Source organism: Rhincodon typus, chromosome 37 (assembly GCF_021869965.1).
Source record: "Rhincodon typus isolate 14 chromosome 37, sRhiTyp1.1, whole genome shotgun sequence".
Classification (NCBI taxonomy): Eukaryota; Metazoa; Chordata; class Chondrichthyes; order Orectolobiformes; family Rhincodontidae; genus Rhincodon; species Rhincodon typus.
In genome coordinates, this window is record NC_063368.1 from 2,669,106 (window position 1) to 2,692,380 (window position 23,275).

A 23,275-nucleotide genomic window follows, 5' to 3' on the forward strand; every position below is an offset into this window, starting at 1 on the left:
AGGTAAGTTTGTTTTTTTTTTTTTTTTTGTTTTTAAAAAGAAAACATTTTAAAATCTTAGGAAAAAAGAGAGAGGAAGAAAAAGGGGAGAAAAGAGACAAAAGCGGAAGGATGGTCAAGCCCCGGGCTGAGGAACCCAAATGCTGCCTACTCCACCTCCAAATTCTTGAGATGTTTTGACTGAATGATATAATCTTTTAGTTCATTCACGGGATGTGGGTGTTATTGACAGGGCCAGTATTTATTGACCATCCCTAATTGCCCTGGAGGAGGTGGTGATGAGTTGCAGCCTTGAACTGCTTATAGGTTGACCCACAATGCCAGTCAATGCACAGTTAAATATTGGATTTATTGGTGACTATCTTAAATGTCTGGGTAGTCTACACAAATGGAAACGTCTACTCTATGGATAGCCCAGGAATCCTCTTCCTAATTGTGAAGATCTCTATTGTATCTCTCCTTAACTTCTCTTCGCTAGAAATAAGATTCCAGCCTGTTCAGCCTTTCTGGTTGGATGGCCCCTGTCAGTTCTGCCATTATTCCCTTGCAAATCTGTTATTTTTTAAATTCATTTACATGATGTGGGTGTCTCTAGGACAGCGTTTATTGCCCGTTCCTAATTGGCCAAAGGGCAGTTTAGAGTCAGCTACGTTGCTGTGGGTCTGGAGTCACGAGTAGGCCAGACCAGGTAAAGATGATAGATTTCTTTCCCTCAAGGAGTTAGTTAATCCACGTGGGTTTTTCCAACAATTGGCAATGGTGTCATGATCAACATTGGAACTTTAATTCTTAATTCTTTCTTGAATTCAAATTCCACCATGGCAGTATTTGAATCCAGGTCCCCAGAACGTTAGCTGAATTTGTGAGTTAATAGTGTGGGTTTCACGGGTATAGTGCCGGAAGATTGGAAAGAGGCAAACGTCATTCCCTTGTTCAAAAAAGGGAACAGGGATAACCCCGGAAATTACAGGCCAGTTAGTCTTACGTTAGTGGTGGGCAAATTATTGGAAAGGGCTCTAGAGACAGGATTTATGATTACTTGGAAAGGCACTGTTTGATTCGTGATAGTCAGCATGGATTTGTGAGGGGTAAGATCATGCCTCACAAACCTTATTGAATTCTTTGAAGAGGTGACCAAACACGTGGATGAAGGTAGAGCAGTGGATGTGGTATACATGGATTTAAGTAAGATGTTTGATAAGATTCCCCATGGTAGGCTCATGCAGAAGGTAAAGAGGCATGGGATAGGGGAAATGTGGCAGATTGGATTCAGAATTGCTGACCCTTAGAAGACAAAGGGTGGTAGTGGACAGAAAATATTCAACATGGTGCTCAGTTACGAGTGGTGTACCACAAGGATCTGTTCTGGGTCCTCTTCTACTTGTGATTTTTGTAAATGATTTGGATGAAGGAGTGGAAGGGTGGATGAGCAAGTTCGTGGGCGATACGAAGGTGGGTCACGTTGTGGACGGCGCGGAGGGCTGTTCTAGGTTACAAAGGGACATTGATAGGATGCAGAGCTGGGCTGAGAAGTGGCAGATGGAGTTTAAACCTGAAAAGTGTGAGGTGATTCACTTTGGAAGGACAAACTTGAAAGCAGAATACAGGGTTAACGGAAAGATTCTTGGCAGTGTGGAGGAGCAGAGGAATCTTGCGGTTCATGTTCACAGTTCCCTGAGAGCTGCCACCCAGGTAGATAGAGTTGTTAAGAAGGCGTATGGTGTGTTAGCTTTCATTAATAGAGGGATTGAGTTCAAGAGCCATGAAGTTATGCTCCAGCTATACAAAAGCCTGATTTGGCCACATCTGGGGTATTGTGTCCAGTCCTGGTCACCTCATTACAGGAAAGATGTGGAAGGTAAGAATAGGTGCAGAGGAGATTTACCAGGATGTTGCCTGGAATGGAGGAAAGGTTGAGCGAGTTAGGGCTTTTCTCTTTAGAACGACGAAGGATGAGAGGTGACTTGATAGAGGTGTACAAAATGATCAGAGGTATAGATAGAGTAGACAGCCAGAGACTTTTTCCTAGGGTGGAGGTAGCTTTTACGAGGGGACATAGTTTTAAAGTGAAAGGAGGTAGATATCAGGGAGACGTCAGAAGTAGGTTCTTTACTCGGAGAGTGGTCGGGACGTGGAATGCATTGCCAGAGAGGGTAGTGGAGTCAGCCTCATTAGGAGCATTTAAGCGGCTATTAGGTAGGCATATGGATGATAGTATAAGGTAACGGTGGAGGTTAGATAGACCTTAGGTTTAGGGTAAAAGTTTGGCACAACATCGTGGGCCGAAGGGCCTGTACTGTGCTGTGCTGTACTGTTCTATGTTCTATGTTCTAATAGTCTAACAATAATACCACTAGACCATCGCCTTCCCTGTTGCAGTTACACAGCCAGGGATTTGAGCTTGAAACTTTTGTATCAGCTCCAAACCATAGATTGTGGCCTAGAATTTAACTAACTCTGGGCTCAGTGAGTTTCATGTGTTGGAGAAAACTAGTTCTTCTGCCAGTGCAACTGTTTCCTGTTTCAGAGTTTTATTACGTGGCATTGGATTTTCCCGGTCATGGTCTTTCCTCTCACCGGTCGCCTGGAATTCCCTATTACTTCACGGAATACATCTCGGATGTGCGGAGAATTGCAGACGGTAGGTTTGGTCCTGCCATGGATTTGATGGGTCACGGTGAGGTGAATCCGGTCTTGAGGCTGTTACTCAGCCCCTCTTGATTCCATCTGCCTGCAGGAGGCCTGTTAGTTGAGGGCTGCAGATGGGCCAACTCCACTAATCTCCTTCCAGGCAGCAGTGGGGATGCTGGCATCACCCTCTCCACTCCAGGAGTGGGAAAATTAGCTAAATGTCAGTCTGAAAAACGGGCAGTTGTGGATATTGGTTTGTGATGAGCTTGTGTCTGTTACAACAGCTATTGTGGTCAAGGCACACAAGTGAAGTTTGTTCACTTTGCCTAACTACCAGAGGATGACATGCTTTACAGTAGTCTTTAGTTTTGCCAGTGACCGAATTATCCAGAGCCTGGACAAAACCAACTTGAATTTATGTGACACATTTCACAAACTCAGGAAGTCCCAGAGCCCCAGCAGTGACAGTATTTGAAAAGAAGCTACAGCGACTTGCCCATGCGGCCCTCAATGTTTATCTCTCAATTAACACTGAAAGATTATATGGTGGTCATCTTTTTTCTACATCTGATATCTTGCTGTGTCCATTTTGGCTACCACGTTCCCTACATGGCCACGCTTCAGAAATATCCCATTGGCCGTCCACCATTGTGCGACGTCGAGGTTGTGAAATACAAATGAAAGTTGCTTCTCCCTTCAATTGGAGCACCAATTTCTTAGAAAATACCTGTTTCAGCACAGCTCATTTCTGGGGGAAGCATTGGCTGGATATTGATATGTTCTGTTACAAGGAATAGGCAGGACTCCTTTAAGAGATACACTCATGTCATCATCGCTCTATCCTAGCATGTGACCTGAGGGTATCAGAATCTCAAACTCCATCTTACCTCTGATCACTCGAAGCATGACACTGTCCTGGAAACATGCTTCTCTGTTGTTCCCGGGTTGGCAGGACTGGTGTATGAAGAGAGACTGAATTGATTAGGACTATATTCACTGGAGTTGAGGAAAATGACAGAGTATCTCATAGAAACCTATAAAATTCTAACAAGACTAGGCAGGTAAATACAGGAAGAATGTTCCTGATGACTGGGAGTCCAGTCCATGGGCCACAGTATAAGGAGACTGGGTAAGCCTTTTAGGACTGAGATGAGAAGAAATGCCTTCACCCAGGGAATGGGTAGCCTGTGGAATTCTTTTCCACGGAAAGTAGTTGAAGCCAAAGCATTGAATGTTTTCAAGAAGGAGTTAGATTTAGTTCTAGAGCTCAAGGGATCAAAGGGTATGGGGACAAACAGAGGAACAGGGTACTGGGTTGGATGATCAGCCATGATCGTATTGAATAGTAGAGCAGGCTTGAAGGGTTGAATGGCCTACTCCTGTTCCTATTTTATATGTTCCTGTGTTTGTAATCTAGTAGCTTAATATTATCCCAAGCACTCATGAGCCTGATGAGTGTATTGTTTGTACAGAGTTGGTTGGAATAAACATCTTTTGGATTCTTCAAAGCCACAGTATCTACACCCATTCTCTCTCAGAACCATTGAATCCCTACAGTGTGGTAGCAGGCCATTTGGCCCATCGAATCCACACTGACCCTCAAAGAGCATCCTACCCAGACCCATTCTCCTACCCTATCCCTGTAAACCTGCTTTTCCCATGGCTAACCCACCTAACCTACACATCCCTGGACACAGTGGCAATGTTAGCATGATCAATCCAGTTAGCCTGCACGTCTTTGGACTGTGGGTTGAAACCCACGCAGACGCTGGGAGAATATGCAAACTCTATACAGACAGTTGCTGGAGGGTGGAATCGAACCCAGGACTCTGGTGCTGCAAGGTGACAACATAAGTATTGCCTCATCAGATATAATACCCTGTTGGAGGCAAACTCACACCAGAGCTCCCCCTCTCATCACAGTCTTAATGACAAATATTGGTGTGTGTGGAGGGATTGGGAGGAGAAAATATGCCCTGGGATGTTCCATTCCCCATTGTCTAATAACTTGCTGCACTCAGTGTTGAGGCTGACTTGTGGCAAGATGTTGTATTAACCCTCCTTGGACTTCCGCCTGGTGAAGAGTCAACATCTGCAGCAGAGGAGGGTTGTAAACTAACGAGAAATTAAAACTTCAAAAGCGCTTCTGAGCTTATTCTGTTTTTATTGTTACAGCTTTAAACTGGAATAAATTCACCATTTTAGGCCACAGCATGGGTAAGTGAACGACCTCCCTGATTAATCAAACATTGACATTACCATGTGAAATGTACAAAATCCAGACCAAATGTCGTCTTCGTGTAAAATGTGCTTCAAGACCAAGTGATAACTAGCATTAAAAGTCAAGGTAAGGTCACCATACAGTTACTGGGCCATGGGACTCCTATCCATTAAAGCAAGATGACTGGGGGTAGTTTAACCGGAGGGTCACCACACCTCAGGTGAGGGGAGAGGGTGAGAAGGAGCACCCTTTATAGTAACCTCAGCCAGTGTGGAAATTTTAACTGGCTCTATTGGCATCATCCTGTATCCCTCAAACCTCAACTGAGCTTACCAACCCCCATAACCAGCAGCAGTACATACATATCGGTGAGTCAAAATATTGCAGGTTCGAGTCTCACTGCAGACACTCATAGAATCCCTACAATGTTAAAGCAGGCCATTCAGCCCATCACGGCCATACTGCCCCTCCAAAGATCATCCCACTCAAGCACATAATCCAAGCTGCCATTTCCACTGCAGCACTGAGGGAATGCCACACTGTCAAAGGCGCTTAGTTTTCAATAAGACATTTAAACCAAAGCCCACCTGCGTCTTGAGGTCAGCACGAACGATCCCAAAGCACCACTTTGTGAAAGAGCAGGGGAAATTGACCCCGGTCTCCTCACTGATTATTACCCATTAACTAGTGTTTTAAAAACAGATTCTGTTGTAATTATCACATGTCAGCTTGTGGGAATCAGCCTGTGCATTGTTTAATTAATCTATTACAATAGAAATTGCAATTAAATTATTAACTGGCTCTGAAACACTTTGACAGATCCCAAACTCGTGACAGGCGCTATATAAATGCAAGTGTTTCTTTAAGCTCAGGCTTTTATTCACTGTGAAGGTCAGTTGTCATTATTCCAAAATTCTGTTGGCATCGGAGAGTTGGGACTATTAATGCCTTGCTCTGTTCCCTCCCACTCTGCCTCACTGCTCCTGTGGAGAAAAACGAACCTACCCATTATATAGCAGTTCTCACAACTCCAGGGTACCCGCAAACATGTCACTGTATAGAAATTTCCTTAAAATGGGCTCGGTGTTGCTCTTTGGGCAAATGTGGCCAGTTTGTGCACAGCAAGATCCCACAGACCGCAAGCGATCTGTCAAAGGAGTGTACCATTGTAATGGTACCATGGGATATATCCGTTAGGATTTAGCAAAATCAGAGGCAATCCTATTGAAACATACAAGATCCTGAGGGGAGGTGGCGGTGTGGATCCTGAGAAGATGTTTCCCTTGTGACAGAGGCTGGAACTTGGGAATGTCGTTTAAAAACAAAGGATCTCCTGTTCAATATGGGATCAGATGAGAATGGATTTTTTAGAATGTCATGAATTTGTGGAATTCTCTTCCACAGAGAGTGGTGGAGGCAGGCCCCTTAAATATATCTAAGGCAGAGATAAGTAGATTCTTGACTAACAAGGGAGTCAGTGATTATTGGGAGTAGATGAGAATGTGGAGTTGAGGTCACAATCAGATCAGCTGTGATTTTAGCGAATGGAGGACCAAGCCTGAGTCCTAATAGCTTACGTAGAAAGACTGGCAGATTGTATCAAGCAGCATGTCCCATCATCTGTTCGTAACAAGGAAAATATCCACCCATACTTGCAAACCTATAAACATGTGGTCCAACATTAGTTGTGATTCCACATCTGCTAAATAATCCTGAGTGCACTAAGAATTACACTGACCACTAAATTTAAGATGATTAGTCAGGATCGTAATGTGGTGCACTTGTACTTACTAGAAGCTACGCATATTAATGCACAAGGCCCAGTTCTTTGCAACTAGAAGAATTAGAATTAGATTTATTGTCACGTCCAAGCACTGCATCTTTTTGAACTCAACAGAACTGGTGATGTCCATTCTCTTGTTCCTTTCTCAGGAAAATGCCTTGACAGATCAGAGTCAATCTGCCTGGTTTAAAGCTTTTCAGTTAACTGTCAATCATCAGCTGCCTGGTGAATTGTCCACTTCAACAAATCAGCACGCTTTTCTCAATTTGTATAAAAATGTTGTTCTGTTTTATGTTTGTATTTCTTGTAAATGGTCCTGATGAGAGCAAGATGAAAAGCTTCAGTAATGCTCAAGTTGTGTGCAACTAAAAGGCTGTCCATATCTGTGTGTTGTCAAGGGGTTAATGTTCATCAGGCTGTTGACAAAACTCCCTGCTCATCTTCCAACGTGGAGTGAGATAATTTACATCTGCTTTATTAGGCAGAAAGGTTTACCTCCTCAACCATAACAAAGCCAAACGGTGGTAGAGAGGCTGCAGGATGACTCTGTAATTGCCTGGGGTGAGACAAATAGTCTAGAGTTATCTGGTCTCTGCCAGGGTATCAGTCAAGACACTTACAGCTGCCTGCAACAGGCTAGATTAAAAACCAATGATGCCAGCTGCAAAAATACATGAGTATGAACAATTTATATAAATCAATCCAGGCATCTCGAAGAGAGAAGGCTGAGGGGGAGCAATGACAAGATTGAGGTATTTAGGATTATGGAGTAGAAGTAGAGATCTTTCCATTTGCTGGAAAGAGGAGAAAGAGCCTAAGTACAAGGTAGACACCAAAGATTCAACAGGGAATTCAGCAGAAACCTCTTCACGCAGTGAATGAGAGAATGTGGAAATGGCTCCCACAGGGAGCACTTGAGGCCAGTATTGTAGCTGCATTTAAGAGGAAACTAGATTAACATATAAGGGAGAAAGGAGTAGGCGTATACCCCAATGGGCTGGATGAGGAGGGGTGAGGAGACGGGATTTGCATGGAGTATAAACACCATCGTTAACCAGAGGGACCAAATGAACTGTTTCTAATGCTGTAAATCTCAAACAATTGTCTCTCCAATATTAACGTTCTCCATGGTTCTTTTTCAGGGGGTAATGTTGGAGGCTTGGTAAGTAGTTACATAATAACTATTTTAACTTAAGCTACAGATTCCAAAGCCATGACTTAATTCTTTTCTTTCAAAAATACATTTTATTCATAAAAATATCTTTATGTATATACACAGTCACTAAAGCAGTTCGGTTCTCTACGGTAGCATATGAAGAAACAAACAAATGTTGGAATTTGACTCTATCTATCTAACAAACAAACCAAAGGCATTTCTTACTTGTACAAGACTATGTTTACATTCATTTGAGGCATGAGGAGGGTCTGATAACTGAACAGACCCCCATTTACCTTTAGCAGAAAGATCTTGACAGTGGTCTTTCCCCATTGCCCCTTGGCGGCAGCTGCCCCAAGCTTTAGTGCGTCCCTCAGCACATGGTCCTGGACCTTGGAATGTGCTAGTCTGTAACACTCGGTCGAGGTCAACTCCTTGCTCTGGAAGACCAACAAGTTTCAGACAGACCAAAGAGTGTCTTTCACTGAGTTGATGGTCCTCCAGGCGCAGTCAATGTTTGTGTCAGTGTGCGTCCTTGGCAGCAGACTAGAGCACAGAGTCTTGCAACGAACCTCGGCAAAAATCACTGCACCTCTCTCCAGGCTTCCTTTGCAAAGGCACATTCCAGCAGGAGATGTGTGTCAGTTTTTATCTTCCATGATTTAATCTTGTAATTGTCCTTTTGTTGCTGGCACTGACACCCTTCACTTTCACAGGCCTCCCCATGGAGTGCCATTCATGGGGAATTTCAGTAGTGTTGAGAGAATGGTAATTAGGGAATCTCAGTGGTGTTAATGTGCCCTGTTGGGTTCATGGGTTGAGCTTTGCCCCAGCATTCCCTCCAAGTGTTAAAACTGTGTGACTCCTATTAAGATTGCCTGCAAGGCTGGGAATGAATCAGATCTGAAAGAGCAAGTGCATCTCTTTAATCATTTACAGAACAATCTACTTGAGGCAAGGCAGTTGACAAAATGAGTATTGTCGAAGATTTAGAGGGATATGGATCAAATGCAGGCAAATAAGACTATTAAGTTTGGGACACTTGGTCGGCATGGACGAGTTGGACCAAAGGGTGTGTCAACCTTCTTAACCTTCACTGCTTTAAGGAGAAATATTCTAGTCTCTTCATGTAACTGGAAGTGTTGACAAAAATAATTTATCAAAGATTGTGATGCAGGAAGCAAACCGTGTGTCAACAGACTCTCTGGATAGTGCAAGCAAGGTCATTGATTTAACAATGGGACTAACAGCCTGTGTAGTAGAGGCTATTTCAACTTGTGGATAAAGTGGGACAGGCAAACCTAGCCTTGCATTAAAAACTCCTTGACATATGTTTGGGCTAGAGATTTGCTTAGACTGTTTGGTGCTCCCTAATAAATTCTGTCAGTACAGAGCAAAGTGTAGCAACAGCAGCTAATGATAGGAAGCTGATCCTGACACTACAACAGGCAATGTGAACACTGAGCTTTTCTAGAGTTTACATCACAGAGTGATACAGAAGGAGGCCATTCAATCAGTCATTTCTGTGTTTGCTGTTGGTGGCAGAGCTAACCGATTAGTCCCATTCGCCTGCCCTTTCCCCAGACCCCAACAGATCCTCCCCTTTCCAGGATCAATCCAATTCACTTTTGAAAGTTCCTTTTGAATTTGCTGCACAGTCCCCTCAGGCAGCAGGTTCCAGATTACAACAACTCACTCTGATTTTCTTTTAAATAATGTTTTTCTTTTCTCAATCACTTTAGCTTCTTTTTCTTCAGTTACTGACTTTTCCCACTAGAGGGAACAGTTTCTCCTTATTCACTCTTCAGAACCCTTCATGTTCTTAAACCCAATTTTATTTTATCAAGCCTCCTTCTTAACCTTCATTGCTTTAAGGAGAAATATTCTAGCCTCTTCGTCTTGACAAAAATCATTTATCAAAGATTGTGATGTAGGAAGCAAATGAAACGTGACCGCAAGTGAGAGTTTTAATATATTGATGATAATGTGTACTTTATCTCTATTTGCATAATAGTATACATGTACACAATATTTTTAATAACGAAACTCCTCTCTGACTGGTGAACCTCTGCTGCTTTTTATAGTTTTGCTCAATATTCCCAGAGTTGGTGGATAAGCTGATTGTGCTGGATGGATATGGCTTTTATCCAATTGCAAGTGTAAGTTTTATTAAATTTTGAAAAATAAATATACATGCAGGGTGACAGCAAGCTGGTACCTATGGCTAGCTGAGAGTACTAAAGACTTGGCTTCCTGACTAGGTCAAGTCAATGTTGTCTGGACTAGGAACATTGCTTATTGATTTCCCTTCCCTAAGCAATGGACTCAGCTGAGCACTATGGGGGAAGTTCATAACAATTCCTAGATATTGCTATTGGAGTTCTGAGCTATGAAATAACCAGATATGGCCGCCTCGCTGAATTCTGTGGCTGTTGGTCTTGGAGCTGAGAGTATGATGTGTATATAGGGCATAAGACTTGGGAACAGGAGTAGGCCATTCAGCCCTTTGGGTCTGCCCCATCATGCAACAAGATCAAGGTAATCCAATTGTGGCCTTGACTCCACATTTCTGTGTACCCCATAAAACCATAAGATATAGAAGCAGAATTAGGCAATTTGGCCCACTGAGTCTGCCCCACCATTCAAACATGGCTGATATGTTTCTCATTCTGCAAGCTTCTCCCCTGGAACCCTTGATCCCCTCACAAGTCAAGAACCTGACTGTCTGTGTCTTGAATACACTTGATGACTTGGCCTCCACAGCCTTCTGTGGCAATGAGTTGTACAAATTCACCACCTTCTAGCTGAAGACAATTCCTTCTCATTTCAGATCTAAAGGGTCGTCCCTTCACTGTAAGACTGTGACTTTGGGTCTCTCTTACTAGTGGAAACATCTTCTCCACGTCCACTCTGTCCAGGCTTCTCAGTATTCTGTAAGTTTCAATCAGATCCTTCCCTCGTCTTTCTAAACGCTATTGAGTACAGATCCAGAGTCCTCACCCCTCCTCTTATGACAAGCTCTTAACTCCCTTGACTGTTTAACTCTGCCTTGGCTAAATTCATTGAGCCAGCCTTCATCGCTTTCTGAGAAAGAAAATTCCACAGATTCACAACTTTGAGAAAAACATCCCTCTCATCTTGGTCTTACAAGCGATGCCTCATCTCCTTGAACTCTTCCTGAGCTCTAGCCTCTCCCACAAGGGGAAATATGCTCTCAGCACCCACCCTAACAAATTCTGTCAGGATCTTATATGTTTCAATATGATCACCTCGCATTCTTTGGAGCTCCAATTAGTACAGACCCATACCATCCATCAGATAACCCCTTCATCCCAGCAATGAGTCAAGTGAACCTTATTTGAATTGATTCAAATGCACGTACATCCCTCTTAAAGAGACTAATTGTACTCTATACGTTGTACTCCAGATGTGGTCTCACCAAGGCCCTGCATGGCTGCAGTAAAACTTCCCCACCTTTAATGTCCATTTCTCTTGCATTCAGTGCCACTTTTTTAGAAGGAGCAGAGAGCTAATGTTTTTTTCAATTTCAGGGTGACTGTGCTGAACTGAAGTATTTTGTTTTAATGCTTTTAATTGCAGAGTGCTGTCCAGCAACAACTTCAGACAGCGATCAATGAGCTTATAAAGCTGGAGAAGGAGCAGGGTTCACCCCGAGTGTATACACCTGATGGAGCGCTAAAGAGGTTGGTACAAACTCTGCGGGTGGGATTGAGACTGGATCAGATTGAAATCTGGTACAGCATGCTGTCCTAGTGAGCGAGGATGTGCACTCATGTATCGTGCCTTCCACACCATTGGGGCATGCCAAATTTCCAAGAACCTGACATTATTTCTGAAAAGCAATCACTATTGCACTGCAGGCCGCTTACAGCAGCCAATTTACACACAGTCAGATTCCACCAACAACTGCTGAAGCAATAACAGTATTGCAGATGGTGGAAATCTGAAATAAAAACAGTGTTGGAGAAACTCAGCAGGTTTTCAGCATCTGTGGAAAGAGAAAAACAGTTTTGAGTCCGATATGCACTTTTTTAGAACTGTAATTATTATAACTGTATTAATTATTTTTTGTGGGTTTAATAGGACAGGAAAATATATTCACACTCCACCCACCAGCAGAATAATATCCAGATAGAACTAGCACAGCGATCTTGTCCTTTTAAATGACATGTTCTCGTGTTTAAATCTTGTTTCTTCAGGAAGTTCAGATTTGTTGGCACAAGCAGATTCACCAGTGCGGTGCATTCCAGACTGAAACAGCACAGAGTTTGAGTTGATACAGCACGGAAAGAGGCCACTCAGCCCATTGCGTCTGCACCAGCTCTCTGAGTCAGACACCTACTGCCATTCTCCTCACATTCTCCCTATAACCCTGCATGTTGTTCCTTCTCAGCTTCAATTGCTGTGTGAAAACAAACTTCCCCTCATCTCACCACTGTTCCTTTCACCAGTAACCATAAATTTGCATCCTCTGGTCACTCACGTCTGCCGGTGGGAACAGTTCCTCTTTATTCACTCAATTGATACCCTTCACAATTTTGAATCCCTACATTAAATATTCCTTTTTTTTGTCTTCACTTCAAGAAGGACTATGTAAACTTGTTTCTAACTAAATCCTTGTACCCATCCTAGTGAGTCTCTTCTGCACTTGCTGTTGTCGCTAGCCATGACTTCTGACCTGGGGGCATTCTCTGCTGGTTTGTCAATTGCCTGAGGGTGCACAGAGCCTGGGACAGGGTAGCACGTCTGGACCCAATTAACTGGGGCTTGGGCTCCGGGGGAAACCCGTTGTGGTTGGTTCGGGGGTGAGGACACCGTATTCACGTCGAAGGGCAGGACTTCAATGCTCAGGTCAACGGGCAGAGTCTCGAACTGAGGTTGGGAGGTTGAGACCAGGAGTCCAAGCCAGGAGTAGTACCATAGCCTATGATTTCTGTCCCAGCCCCAGTTGTGTGGTGCAGCAGGCCATCTCTCAGAGGCAACACAGGGCTCTCTAGGCAACCACAACCCCTTTTGCCTCTATGGTTCTGGCCAAGAAAGACAGAAGGTGCTGGGGCAAGTGAAAAAGGGACTGTAAGATTCCAAAATCCAGTTTAACTTTGATTGTAAGACTTGGGGTCTGACTAGTATGAGACCACTATGGGTACAAGTGTGTTTACACAAAGTCCACCAATTTATTTAAGTTATCAAAATGAATACCAATCCTCAGTTGCCTGCATACACATACCTAATCAATAAGCCTCATTAACCCTTTCCAAACCACTTTGATTATTTACATCATTACGTTCTGATTGGCTGTGCTGAGGAGAGGCTCATTTCTAATTAATTTAAAAGACCCATGATCAATTTCTAATTGGCTCTTAAGGGCAATGGATATGTTCACTTCCCACTATTTCCTGATTGGTTCTAGAAGATGTAATTATCAATTTGCCTCATTCTGTTTATTATGATTTCTCATTATTACTTTAATGACTCTTTGCTAAGAAACAAGGATAGTTTATAATATTTTCTTTACCCATTTGTTTAGGAAAGATTTAGGAAGGGGAAATGTTGATATTTTTAATCAACCTGACCAGAGAAGTTTTAACAGTCCTCTGGGTCAGGTGGGACTTGAACCCAGTCCTCCTGGCTTAAAGGGAGGAACATTGCCAACGCATCAGCAGAAGATAACTAGAAAAGCAGTAAGGTGGGAGAAGATGTAATATGAAAGGAGATTGCTAAGAGGTTTTTTTTTTAGATATCTTAAAAAAAAAAAAAAAAAAAAAAAAAAAAAGACCGGCAAGAATAGACATTGGACTGTTGGAAGAAGAGGCTGGAGAAGTAGTACCTGGCAACAAAGAAATGGCAGAGGAACTGAATAGGTACTTGGCATCAGTTTTCACAGTGGAAGACACCAGCAACATACCAGAACTTCGAGAGTCGGGGGCAGAAGTGACTGTAATGGCCATCACTAAGGAGAATTTGCAGGGGAAGCTGAAAGGTATTGAGGTGGATAAATCACCCAGACCAAGTGGACTACACCCCAGGGTTCTGAAGGAGATACCTGAGGAGATTGTAAAAGCATTGATGGTGATCTTTCTGGAATCACTGGAGTTAGGGACAGTCCCAGAGGACTGGAAAATAGCTAATGTAACACCCCTGTTTAAGAAGGGGAGGAGGCAGAAGAAGGGAAACCATAGGTCAGTTAACCTGACCTCAGTCTTTGGTAAGATCTTAGAGTCCATCATTAAGGATGAGATGGTGGAGTACTTGTAAGTGCATGGTAAAATAGGGCTAAGTCAGCACTGCTTCATCAAGGGGAGGTCATACCTGACAAAATTCTTAGAATTCTTCAAAGAGCTAACGAGCAGGTTAGACAATGCAGAGCGTTTCCAGAAGACTTTGACAAGGTACTACACAGGGGGTTGCTAAATGAGTTAAGATGGTGTTAGGGGCAAGGTACTGGCATGGATAGAGCATTGGCTGACTGGTAGACGGCAAAGAGTAGAGATAAAGGGGTCTTTTTCAGGATGGCAGCCAGTGTGGAGTGGAGTTCCGCAGGAATCCGTGTTGGAATCACAACTATTCACTAACGATCTGGATGAAGGAACTGAGGGCATTGTTACTAAGCTTACAGATGGCACAATGATAGGCGGAGTGTCAGTTAGTGTTGAGGAAGCAGGAGGCTGCAGAAGGACTTGGACAGGGTAGGAGATTGGGCAAGGAAGTGGCAGGTGGAATACAATGTGGGAAAGTGTGAGGTTTTGCACTTTGAAAGGATGAATAGAGGCATAGACTATTTTCTAAAAAGGAAAAAGCTTCAGAAATATGAAGCACAAAGGGATTTGGGAGTCCTGGTTCAGGATTCTCTTAAGGTTAACATGCAGGTTCAGTTGCTAGTTAAGGAGCAAATGCAATGTTAGCATTCTTTTCAAGAGGGTTAGAATACAAGAGCAGAAATGTACTGCTGAGGCTGTACAAGACTCTGGTCAATCCGTATTTGGAATATTGTCAGCAGTTTTGGGCCCTTTTTCTAAGGAAGGATGTGCTGACATTGGATTGTGTCCAAGGAGGTTTATAAGAATGATTCTGGGGATGACGGGCTTTGCGGTCTGTACTCAATGGATGGAGTTTAGAAGGATGAGGGAAATCTGATTGAAACTTACAGAATACTGAGAGGCCTGGATCAAGTGGACGTGGAGAAGATGTTTCCACTCGGAGGAGAGACTAGGATCCAAAGGCACAGCCTCTGAGTGAAGAGACGACTCTTTAGAACTGAGATGAGGAGGAATTTCTTCAGCCAGAGGGTGGTTAATCTGTGGAACACGCTGCCGCTGAAGGCTGTAGAGGCCCAATCACTGAGTATATTTACATTAGAGATAGATAAGTTCTTGATTGGTAGGAGATCAAAGGTTACAGGGCGAAGGTTAAGGAGAAAACAAAAACAGAAATTCCTGGAGAAACTCAGCTGGTCTGGCAGCAACTGTGGAGAGAAAGCAGAGAATAATGAGAATTAGATTCAACGTTAACTCTGCTGTCTCCCTACAGATGTTGCCAGGCTTAGAGTCTCCAACAATTTCTGTTTTTGTTTCAGATTTCCAGCATCTGCAGTTTATATCTTATTTCTCTGAAAATGATAATGAGCTAAAGTGGGGCCTATTGTCTCTAAAACATTTGAGTATTAACTTCACTTTTTGTTCACAGTCCCAGGGTGCACTGCTTTGCCAAATGAGGCTAAACAGTGTCACATGATGTTAAAGTATTAAAATCTACACTAGTTACAGCAGAGCAAAATAATGTAATGTTAGATTAATCAATGAAGATACTTTGTGTGATTATAACTAAACTAAATTAATTGTGAAATGTCAATTTATCTGTTAATGCTACAGAGAATGGTGGAAAGGAGAATAAAAGAAAGCTCCATGATCAGATGGAGGACGAGGAGAGTTTAAATGATGAGCTTCTAAAGTTAAACACCCCCCTGCCCCTTCATAAAGTTAAATACATCCCCTCTACCCCTTCCATTGTTCACAGGTTCTGTCATCAGTTTGGATGAATGGTCATCTGCTCCATGTTAACTCTCTTTGTCTCCACAACAGCTGCTGGACATGCAGAGTTTTTCCAGCATTGTTTTATTTCAAATCCCCAGCATCCACAGTAGTTTCTTGTCGGGTGGAGACTGGCCACGTTTTTATGTCATTCTTTGTTAGTGTTGACAGCGTGTGTTCTGTTGTACCTTGAGATTTCCCTTCAGCTAAACCCTTTCCCTTACCCTTCAGACTGCTGCTGGGAAATAAATCCGTTTCGGAGGAAAGTGGCAAGATTCTGCTTCAGCGGGGAGCCATCAAAGTAGCTGAAGGTACAGTCAGGCTGCAGAATGAGAGTCGTTGATTATAAACTTCTGTTTTATTCCTGAGCTGCCAGACATTTGTGCCATATGTAGTGATAATGGGAATCTTGGAGTCATTATGGTCCTTTCAGCCCATCGAGTCAATGCCGGCCATCAGTAGAGCAATCCAATTGGTCCCATTCTCCTGCTCAATTCCCACAGCCCTGCTGTTGATCTATTGAGATGATAGTGCAAGAAACTTTGCTACGCCTCGCAGAGAAAAACCTTCCATGAAACTCAACAATAATAACACTGAGCTGACATGTACTAAGATTAATTCTGTCCATTACAAGCGTGGGTGCGACTTCAAATTTAAAATGTTACATTTTTGTCCTTGCATTTTTATGCAGTTATTTATTATTTCATTTCAATTTGAGGAGCAGTGATGTAGGAGTAGGTCAGAATATGGAAGTCTTTCTGCACTATTAAGGAGCTGGGAGATATGAAACTGAAGCTAAGCAGCACCACAAATGACAAAGAGGGCTATCTGCAGTGTTACAGTTTTTCACAGCCACTTTTTCATTATCAATGCAGCAAGAATAACTTGAAGGACAATGGAAGGAGATTGCTAGGGCCCTGGAGGAAGTATTTAATACCTTGTTGGCCAAAGGTGAATCTGGAAGGTAGATCATGTGGTTCCTTTGTTCAAGAAGAGTGGCAGGGTAGGCCAGGTAATAACAGACCCAGTTAGTCTGAGGTCAGTGGTGGGGAAATTATTAGAAAATTTCTGAGGGACAAGATTAGTCAACACTTGGAAATTCAGGGATAGTCAGCACAGATTTGTTAGAGAGAGACTGGCTAATTTCATCGTGTTTTTTTTTAAAAGGTAACTGAATATATTGATGAGGGTATTGTACTTGATGTGGTTTACATGGACTTCTGTAAGGCCTTTGACATGGTCCCACGTGAAAGGCTAGTCCAAAAGGTAAGAGTTTTTGGGACCTAAGACAAGCAAACTGGATCCAAAATCAGCTGCAGAAAGGAGGCAAAGGGAAATGATGGAGGATTGTTTTTGTGATTGGAAGCCTGTGGCCAGCAGTGTACCACAGGGATCGGTGCTGGGACCCTTGCTGATTGTATATACATTAATAACTTGGATGTGAATGTAGAAGGAATAATTATAAGTTTGCAGATGACATAAAAATTGGATGTGTTGTTGATAATGAGGAGGATGGTCTTGGACTACAGTCTGATATTGATCACCTGGTAAATTGGGCAGAGCAATGGCAGATGGAATTTAATCCTGAAAAGTATGAAGTGATGCATTTTGGGAGGTCTAAGAAGGGAAGGATTTACACAATGAATGGTAGGTCCCTGGGAAATACTGAGGAACAAAGGGACCTTGGTGTGCAAGTCCGTAGATCCCTCAAGGTGTTAGCACAGGTAGACAGGGTGACGAAGAAGGCATATGGGATACTTGCCTTCATTAGCCGGTGCATGGAATGCAGGAATGAGAAAGTCTTGTTGCAATTTTATAAAACATTGGTTAGGCCACAGATGAAATACTATGTGCAGTTCGGGTCACCACACTATTGGAAGAATGTAATTGCACTGGAGAGGGTGCAGAGGAGATGCATCAGGATATTTCCTGAGATGAAAGTCTCCGTTATGAGGAGAGACTCAGTTCGTTTTCCTTGGAGCAGAGGGGACTGAGGGTGGATCAGATTGAGATATACAAAATTATGAGAGGCATGGGCAGAGTGGAGCATCTTTCCCCATGTCCAAGACCAAAGGCACAAGTTTCGGGTGAGGAGTAAGTAGTTTAGAGGAGATCTGGGTGAAAACATTGTTCCTCAGAGGGCAGCAGAAATATAGCGGTAACCTGGTCCACAACTAGACTCTTATGACTCCTATCAATGATAAAGAAGCCATCAAAAATGCACTTCAGAGACCTCCTCAACCAGGGCTCTCGTTGATCTGAGTCGTCTTAAACGCATCCCCCAACATTCTACACGCCATGAGCTCCCCAATACCCCAGTGTTGCACAAAATAGAAAAGGGCGTCTGCCAGCTTAAGAATCCCAAGGCAGCTGGAACAGAGGGTATTCCTGTTGAGGCATTGAAGTGTGGAGGGAAATAGCTCCTGCTGCAGCTGCTAACCTATGTCTGCCTTATCTGGAAAAAGGCGAGCATCCTGGGAAAGCTCCGAGATGTCACCATCGTGAGGATTTTTGAAAAAGGTAGCAAGTTCAACTGGGGTAACTACAGAGGAATGTCCCTGCTGACAACAGTTGGAAAAGCCATTGCCAAAATCCTCCTCATCCGTCTCCTCCCTGCGGCTGAGGAATTCTTCCTGGATTCACAGTGTGGCTTTCAGCCATGGAGGGGCACAACAGACATGATTTTCACCACAGGACAGCTGCAGGAGACATGCAGAGAAAAGAACCTACCCCTCTACATGGCCATCTGCGACCTTACAACAACTTATGACATCATTGATTCGGAAGCGTTGTGGAGAAACGTCCTTCTCCACTTTGATTGCACCATGAAGTTTGTCACCATCCTTCGCCTGCTCCATGATGACATGGAAGCCATGGTAATTACAAATGGCTCCACTGCTGACCCATTCCCCATTCAGACTGGTGTCAAGCAGGGCTGTGTCATCGCCACAAAACTGTTCTGGATCTACCTCGTTGCAATGCTTCACCTCATCACTAACAAGCTCCTCGCTGGAGTGGAGCTAACGTACAGAACCTGTGGGAAATTATTCACCCTCCGCTGCCTTCAAGTCAAAACCAAAATCCCCCCAGCCAGTGTCATCGAGCTGCAGTTCGTGGATGATGCTTGTGTATGCGCATTATCCAAGGATGTGCTCCAGACCATCGTCAGCACCTTTACAGAAGCATATGAGAGCATGGGTCTCACCCTGAACATCTGCAAGACGAAGGTCCTTCATTAACCTGGCTTGGCATTGTGGAGCAAACCCACGATTGTCAAGGCCAAGGGGAAGCCCTTGGAGAACGTTGACCACTTTCAATACCTCAGAAGTGTACCATCGACCAAAGCAGCTATTGATGAAGAGATCCAGCATTGCCTCCAGTGTGCTAGCACAGCCTTTGGCCACGTGAGGAAAAGGGTGTTTGAGAACAACAACATTAGATCCATGAGACAAAGGAAACTGCGGATGCTGGAATCCAAGGTAGACAAACAGGAGGCTACAAGAACAGTCCTGAAGAAGGATAATAACTGAAATGTTGACTGCTTCTTTCCTCCAGATGCTGCCTGGCTTGCGGTGTTCTTCCAGCCTGCTGTTTGTCAACATCAGATCCAACACCAAGATCATGGTTCCTGTCCTCCTTTTATGGCTCTGAGACGAGGACTGTCTACAGCAGATACCTCAAGGCACTGGAGCAGTACCACCAGCGCTGCCTGTGCAATAGTGATGGTAGAAATATGGAATGCCTGAGAGGGTGGTGGAGACCGGTACTCTCGCAACATTTAAGAAGCATTTGAATGACGATTTAAATTGCCAGGCCACAGGCTATGAAGCAAGTAGCGGTAAATAGGATTAGAATAGTTTGGTGATATTGGTCAGCGTAGACATGGTGGACCGAAGAGCCTGTTTCTGTGCTGCATGACTCTGACATATGAAGTAGGGACAGAAGTAGGTTGTTCAGCCCTTTTGAGCCTGCTGTGCTTTCCAATCAAATCATGGCTGATCTTCTACACCATTTCCCTGCACAATCCATGTATTCCCACAAGTCAGGAGTGTGATGGAATACTCCCCACATTCCCTGATCAGTCCAGCTCCATCAACACTCAAGAAGCTTGACACCAGCCAGGACAAAGCAGCTACTTCATTGGCACCTCATCCATAAACATCCACTCCCTCCAGCACCAGCTCTCAGTAGGAGCAGTGTGTACCATCTACAAGATACAGTAACTTACCAGCACTTTGGAAACCCATCACCACTACCATCTAGAAGGACATGGGCGGCAGATATATGGGAATGCCATCACCTGCAAGTTCCCCTCCAAGCCACTCACTATCCTGACTTGGAAATATATCGCCATTCCTTCAGTGTCACTGGGTAAAAATACTGGAATTCCCTCCCTAAGGGCATTGTGGATCTACCTACAGAACATTGACTGCAGTGGTTCAAGAACACAGCTCACTACCACCTTCTCAAGGGCAACTAGGGACGGATATAAATGCTGGGTCAGCCAGTGACACCAACAATAACATAAACTGTACACAGTACTTTGTAGTTTCACCAAAGATCTATATAATTACAGCAACATATTTTTATTCCTGTATTCAAATCCTCTCACAATAGAGGCCAACATACCATTTGCCTTCTTAATTGTTTACTTAATTGTTACTAAAGCATGAACAAAGATACCCAGCCCTTTGACGTTCAACATTTCCCAAGCTCTCACCCTTTTGCTTTTCTTACGAAAATGGATAACCCCTCATTTCTTCACATTGCATTCTGTCTGCCAAATTTTGCCCCCTCAGGTAGCCTGTCCAAATTCCTTTAAAATGCCCTTCCACCTAGTTATTTGCAAATTTGGAAATTGAAACTTCAATTAAATATATTTCAAGTTATTGACGTAGATTGAGAGTAGCTGGGACCTAAGCACCGATCCTGTATTACAAATACAGCCTGTATTTGTAATGGGAAAAGGTAACAAAGGCAGGGAAAAACGTGACAGTAGAAGATAAATTTTTTAATGTAAGGTTGCACAGACAGATGTAAGATTTCGATCATGGAATTGTTACGGCACAGAAGGAGGCCACGCAGCCTAGACCAGTTCTGAATGTGTAGATATTTTGCATAGTTTATTCTGGAAAATCATGAATATTGAGTAGATTAGATTTTGATTTGATTTATTTTTGTCACACGTACCTAGGTACAGTGAAAAGTTTTGTTTTGCGTGTGGTACAGGCAGATCATACCATACAAAGATCACAGGGTGAAAGAGCGAGGAATAAAGTGTTACGGCTGCAGAGAAGGTGCACCAAAAAGCAAGATCAGCATTAGATTTGAAATTTGAGAGGTCCATTCAAAAGTCTAATAACGGCAGGGAAGAAGCAGTTCTAGAACTTGGTGGTACATGTGTTTAACGCAGCCTGCTCTGTGCCACCCACTGCTCAGGTAATGGGGAGCCAGTGCTGTAGTCTGCTTATGATTTTATTCTTAAATTTCAAAGATATACTTTATTCATAAAAAAATCTTTATATACATAGTTACAAACACATTTTGGTTCTGTATATGGTATGTCAAGGAACAAACAAACATTTGAGTTTGATACTATCCATACAAACCAAAGGCAACTCTCCTTTGTACAAGACTACATTCACATACATTATGAGGCACCGGCAGCATCCGATAATCGAATGGATCCCCGTATAGCTTCAGCAGGAAGACTTCCAACAGTGGTCTTTCCCCACTGTGCGTTGGCAGCAGCTGCTCCAAGCATTGCTGTGTCCCTCAGCACGTAACCCTGGACCCCCTGGAATGTGTCAGTCTGTAACACTCAGTCGGGGTCAGCCGTACAAGACCAACAAGTTTCGGGCAGACCAAAGCGTGTCTTTCACCGAGTTGATGGTCCTTCGCCTCAAACGATGTTTGCCTCAGTGTGTGGCCCAGGGAGCAGCCCAAATAGCACAGTCTTGCAACACTTCAGTGCTTGTGATGTTCTGGAACCTGCCGCTTCTGCTCACTATCACCTCATAGCTCATCTCTAGCCACAGCCTCGCTCTTTACAAAGGTGGTTTAAAAACCAGAAAGAAAAGGGTGATAACTTCACTTGTTAGTTTTGAAGGGATCCCAATTAGACACTTATTTGTTGCCTTCGGCTTTAGGTGAATGTAAAAAGGCCCGCACCCAATGTTCATCACAAAGGGAAACAATAGCACAGTGGTTATGTTCTTGGTCTAGTAATCCAGAGGCCTGCCCTCGGATGGTGAAGATTGAGTTTAAATTCCAGTATTTAAAGGGGGAATGAAATGGTGAAAACATCTGTACTGCTGAGTATGAAATTGCCTGAATGTTGCACAAGCTATTCTGATTCATGAATGACTTGCAGAGGAAGATATTCTGACCCAATCTGTCTATATGACTCCAGGCCCACAGCAGCATGGTTGACTCTTAGCTGCTTTCAGAAGTGGCCTGACAAGCCTGTAAAAAGGATGACTCACTTCTGCCTTCGAGGGCAATTATTGGGTGGCCAATAATGTCTCACGAATGAGTTTCTCCTCAGTCTCCAAGTCCTGCATCAACCATCATCACTGACCTGGTCATTTATCACATTGCTATTTGTGGGATCTTGCTGTACAAAATGGTGTGCCATGTTTCGTACATTACAAGAACTATAATACTTTAGAAGTGTTTCGTGTAAAGACGTGATATCTGAATGCAAGTTCTCACCTTGGAAAACGACTTTGCAGTCCTGAAGGATCTCTACGACGCAATTGTTTTAGACTCTAACAGATTTCTGATAGTGAGACACATGAACATTAACAGGGGCATCTGTTTACGAGCAGAGGGATTGAGAAAGGTACTTTTTTAATGCTTCTGATTGTGTATATATTTTTTTTTAAGGTCTTGTCTTCAGCCGCGATTTGAGAATTAACCTGGTGAGTTTTTCTTTAAATTTTACTGAAGGTGATAGTTGTGACATCCTCCCAGAAAGGTCTAGTGTTAATTTTAAACCTAGGTTCACTTATTCTGTTCATTTCTAAGTACTCTACCAAATCTTTTAATAATCACAAACACCCCAATGAGATCACTCCTTAACCTAATCTGTACCAGCTTATCCTTGCATTGCAATACTTTTCACTTCAGGTCAATCTAATGACTGCACTGCATTCTCTCTTGAGACTTAACAAATGGTGCCCAGATCTGAAGGCATTAGCTCCCGATTTAGGACTAACCAAAACTCTGCACAGGAGTTGTATAACTCCCATCATTTGGTATTCTACACTCCCACTTTGAGAAAAAGGCAAATATTCCATTAACCTTTTGAATGTTGTTTGTGTTCTCTGGATTTGTGACTTTTGTACTTGAACTTTGACACTCTGTATGTGTCTGTCTTTCTCTCTTTCCTGCTCGCGCTCTCTCCCTTCCGCCCCCTCCCTCCTCCAGCACCAT

At 43.3% G+C, this 23,275-nt stretch overlaps 1 protein-coding gene across 7 annotated transcripts in view; it reads left to right on the forward strand.

The window, feature by feature from the left end:
- Nucleotides 1-23,275, forward strand: part of serhl (serine hydrolase like) — a 59,878-nt gene that overhangs the window by 14,709 nt on the left and 21,894 nt on the right. For all 7 annotated transcript variants that reach the window (XM_048617547.1, XM_048617549.1, XM_048617546.1 and 4 more), the window contains exons 4-10: nucleotides 2,527-2,640; nucleotides 4,806-4,847; nucleotides 7,777-7,796; nucleotides 9,875-9,949; nucleotides 11,391-11,494; nucleotides 16,070-16,149; nucleotides 22,727-22,761. In XM_048617547.1, the coding sequence (XP_048473504.1) occupies nucleotides 2,527-2,640; nucleotides 4,806-4,847; nucleotides 7,777-7,796; nucleotides 9,875-9,949; nucleotides 11,391-11,494; nucleotides 16,070-16,149; nucleotides 22,727-22,761 (470 nt within the window). The remainder of the gene's footprint in view (nucleotides 1-2,526; nucleotides 2,641-4,805; nucleotides 4,848-7,776; nucleotides 7,797-9,874; nucleotides 9,950-11,390; nucleotides 11,495-16,069; nucleotides 16,150-22,726; nucleotides 22,762-23,275) is intronic.